The sequence below is a fragment of the Euprymna scolopes genome, chromosome 36 (assembly GCF_053919585.1).
Source record: "Euprymna scolopes isolate OS-2025 chromosome 36, ASM5391958v1, whole genome shotgun sequence".
Lineage (NCBI taxonomy): Eukaryota > Metazoa > Mollusca > Cephalopoda > Sepiida > Sepiolidae > Euprymna > Euprymna scolopes.
Window position 1 is genome coordinate 15,329,955 of NC_136517.1, and position 4,440 is coordinate 15,334,394.

The window sequence follows — 4,440 nt, forward strand, 5'->3', positions numbered from 1 at the left end:
CATATGAAATGGCGATCCTTGCCGATGAATATGCCTAGACACAGAAACGAGGCCGGAATAGGCCTATGAACTCGTTCTAGAACGAAGCCCGCACGAACCCCCGGAAAATGGGTAGTGCAGTCTCAAACTTGAGATCAGGCCCAGAAAATAATATATACCGACCTCCTAGCCTAAGAAATGGGACCCCAGCTAGCCTGACTCAATCGTCCACCTACCAAAGGGCAGACGGGTGGAAACCCATAATATGCCACTACCGCAGGAAAGCAGGGCACATCGCACTGAACTGCCCAACCAGGAAGAATGCCGACCCGCTAGGGACCCCCTAATAAGCCACAAGGATTCGTCATCTCCCACAAACTACCTGCAGAACATGACGGTAGTAAAGTCAGAGAGGAGTATAGACCATTTGTGACAGAAGGCTTAATACACCCAGTAGGTGACCACACAAACCAGCGGCAGATAAAAATTATGCGAGATACCAGGTAACCCAATCATTAATTTTAGAGAAGGAGATGCCAGTTGGGTCAAGAACAGCCACTGGTTAATCCAGGGAATTGGTGGAAACTTTATCGACGTTCCACTCCACCGAATCTCTCTTGATTCATTCATTATAAATGGACCAGTTGAAGTGGGAGTTGTGGCTAATTTACCGATGAAGGGTATCTCAATGTTGCTCGGCAACGACTTAGCCGACGAGAGAATTGTACCACACCCAAGAGTGGTGACCGAGCCGAACCTGGTAGAAAGTACTGAAAGGATAGGAGAGAAACACCCAGGCATATTCCCGTCGTGTGTAATTACCCTAGCACAGGCCATGAAGAAGGCCGCATAGGAAAATACAGGGAGGAAAAAAAGGCTTGAAAGTGATGATATCATAAACCTATCTGAATCGTTCTTGAACACTGAGATAGAACCAGAGATCCTAGTAACAGAAGAGTGCAACATACCTAAGCAAGATGGACCTGTCAATAGTGTCCAACCCCAAGCCCAGAACCCAATAAGTAGAGAACAAAGAGCAGATGAGGAAAATTTCCCATTGTTTAGGGAGGCCCTATCTGAGATGAACTAGAGAAGGTACCTTCTGGATACTTTATTAAAAAGGGCATATTGATGAGGAAATGGAGACCTCTGCATGCCCCCGTATAAGAAGATTAGTCCGTGATACAGCAATTCGTATTACCACGGACGCGCAGGGCTGAAGTATTAGAGACAGCTCATGAGACCCCTCTAGGAGGACACCTGGGTATCCGTAAGACATATGAGCGGATTGCCCGACACTTTTACTAGCCAGGGATACGCAACGACATAACCAAGCATTGCCGCACGTTCCATACATGCCAGGTAGTAGGCAAGCCGAATTAGACAATACCTAATGCCTCCTTACACCCCATACCCCTCTTTGAGGAACCCTTTTGTCGCATTATAACTGATTGCGTAGGCCCACTCCCCAAAACAAGACAAGGAAACCAGTATATACTGACATCCACCAGGTTTCCGGAGGCAATCCCACTCAGAAATATATCTGCTGGGAAGATCACGACAGCCCTCCTCAGTTTCTTTTCCAGATTCGGGTTGCCAAGAATAATACAATCCGATCGAGGATCAAATTTCATGTCTAGGACGTTTCGACAGTCCATAGATACACTGGGCATAAAAACGGTAGTGTCAAGCGCTTACCATCCCCAATCTCAGGGAGCCTTAGAGAGGTTCCACTCAACCCTCAAAACGATGATGCGAGCCTACTGCCATGATCACCAAGGGGATTGGGATGAGGGTATCCCCTTCCTGATGTTCGCGGCGCGAGATGCTCCGCAGGAATCCTTAGGATTCAGCCCCTTCGAAATGGTTTTCGGTCACTTCGCACGCGGTCCCTTGACCCTGCTAAGAGAAGAATGGCTGCAGGAAGGTCCAAGCCACGGGTCCCTGTTAGACTATATGTCACGGTTTAGAATCAGACTTAATGAAACTACCAAGCTAGCACGTGAAAATCTTCACATAGCCCAGGGAAAGATGAAGAGACACTACGACCGAAACACTCTCCAAAAGCTTCAAGGTCGGAGACAAGGTGCTCGTCCTACTACCCATACCCGGCCACCCATTTAAAGCCAAATTCCATGGCCCTTATACGATTACCCGGAGACCTAGTGATCTAAACTACATACGCAGGAAAGTCATGCAACTGTGCCACGTAAACATGTTAAAGCCCTACTTAGAGAGGGATGAGTCCAATTCCGTCATAGCTGAAAATGTATCTGTTCAGACGACTGAATGCGCAGATGATCATGGACTGACCATAGAGAAAGATGGCCATCTTCCGAGGCTATCGAACTCTGAAGTCTTGGCCAACCTTATTTCCAAGGTACCACACTTGAGCAGTAGCAAGGGAAGCGATATAGTCGCCCTTATCTGGGAATACGCAGACCTATTCCCCGATGCCCCCAAGCAAACAGATGTCATCCAACACATGTAGACGTAGGAGTTACTACCCCCATCAAACAACACCCGCATCGCGTGAATCCAGTTAAGGCGAAAATCATGCGACAGGAAGTCGATTACATGCTCGAGCATGGTATCATCGAACCCAGTCAGAGTAGTTGGTCATCACCTTGTGTACTAGTTGACAAGCCTGACGGATCTGTTTGATTTTGCACCGACTACCGCAAAGTAAATGCAATTACGAAAGCAATCTCCTACCCCATCCCCCGGATGGATGACTGCATAGACAAGATCAGCGAGGCAACACACATCACCAAGCTGGACCTGCTGAAGGGATATTGGTGTGTTCCCCTGACAGAGCGTACTAAGGAGGTATCAACCTTCGTTACGCCGCACGGTCTATACCAATACCGGGTCATGCCCTTTGGGATGAAAAATTCGCAGGCGACCTTCCAGAGAATGATGAATTCGTGTCTGCGAGATTTACTTGATGTTGAGACATATTGACGACATAGTCATATGCTCGAGTAGCTGGGCCGACCACCTCATATCCCTGAAGAATGTCTTTAACAGGCTTAGACTGACCTCACCGCCCACTTAGCGAAGAGCGGCTTCGGAAAAGCCGATGTGACATATCTCGGGCATAAAGTCGGAAATGGCAAGATATCCCCTGTTGGGGCCAAGATTCAGGGTATTTTGGATTCCGCTACCCCGAACAACGTGAGGAGCCTAAAGTAGTCCCTTGGCATGGCTGGCTATTACAGGAATTTCTGCCGGAATTTCTCGGATATAGCCTCACCACTTACCCAACTATTGTCGAAGGGATCAAAGTTTTCCTGGATGCCCTCCTGCCAAAAGTCGTTCGACCAGATCAAATCCATGCTGTGTTCCTATTCCATCTTGAAGGCCCCAGACTTCTCGCAACCATTCCGCCTAGCCATTGATGCCAGCGACTGTGGCATCGGTTCTGTCCTACTTCAGACGATGTTTTCTACTCGACTCGATTAATTACATAAGAAGAGAACAGAATTCCCTTCCCAAAAGGTTCTTCATTTTTTTGCTATTTTATTCTATATGTTTTTATTTTTATTTTATTTTCTCAACTCCCTATTCTTTAGCTAATGTTAGTCCTTAAATAAAATTTATAAAATTTCATTTTGCGTTTGTCTTGTTATTTCATGAGTCCTGCTGTCCTGTACATATTTTACCGGTGTCCTGAGACAAGATTTTCCATCCCCTCCCATTCATCTCTTTTCGTCATTTTTTTTTGTCTTATTTTTTTTTTTTTCTCTATTGTTGCGCCCATTGGTCTTTCGCCGTTCCCAGCATATTCCGATACGTAACAATATATAATATGATATATATATATATATATATATATATATATATATATATATATATATATATATATATATATATATAATATGATACACACACATATATATCTATATATAATATGATATATATAATATGATACACACACACACACACACACACACACACACACACACACACACACACACACATATATATATATACTTTTTTTGTTTTACTTCTGTTACAGTTTCGTTTGTTTTGCGACTACTTTAATTTATTTCAGTCGCAATATAAGGTTGGTTGGTTGTTTTTGTTTTACGACATATCAACCCTTTTCAGGTTATTTAATGCTGAATCCAAAGATTCAGAAGATAAATTTTTTAATGGAATATATTTGTTGTTTTCAAGTCGGTTTCTATTTAACTTATAGTTGGAACCCTAACAGATACTACCACTCCGGGTCAGAGTGGACCTGGGAGCAATGGCAATCAAAGGGTGGCTCCACACTCCTCAAAGCCCGCAAGCTGGGGCCTCACCACTGGATATAGTTTTAGGTCATATCCAGGACCGCAATATTAGGAGGTGACTGTGGTTAACCATACGGACTGACAACCTGAGTTTTCTAAGTTCGAATTCAGTTCATTTCACAAACAATGACTTTCACTTAGGATGTTAGCATCGTACACG

The 4,440-nt window shown here is 44.6% G+C and overlaps 1 protein-coding gene across 1 annotated transcript; it reads left to right on the top strand.

Moving 5' to 3' along the window:
* The first annotated feature begins 1,728 nt into the window (after positions 1-1,728).
* LOC145260200 (uncharacterized) lies at positions 1,729-2,103 on the top strand. The gene has a single exon (XM_080118024.1). The coding sequence runs from the start codon at positions 1,729-1,731 to the stop codon at positions 2,101-2,103; it is 375 nt and encodes a 124-aa protein (XP_079974150.1).
* The last annotated feature ends 2,337 nt before the right edge of the window (positions 2,104-4,440 follow it).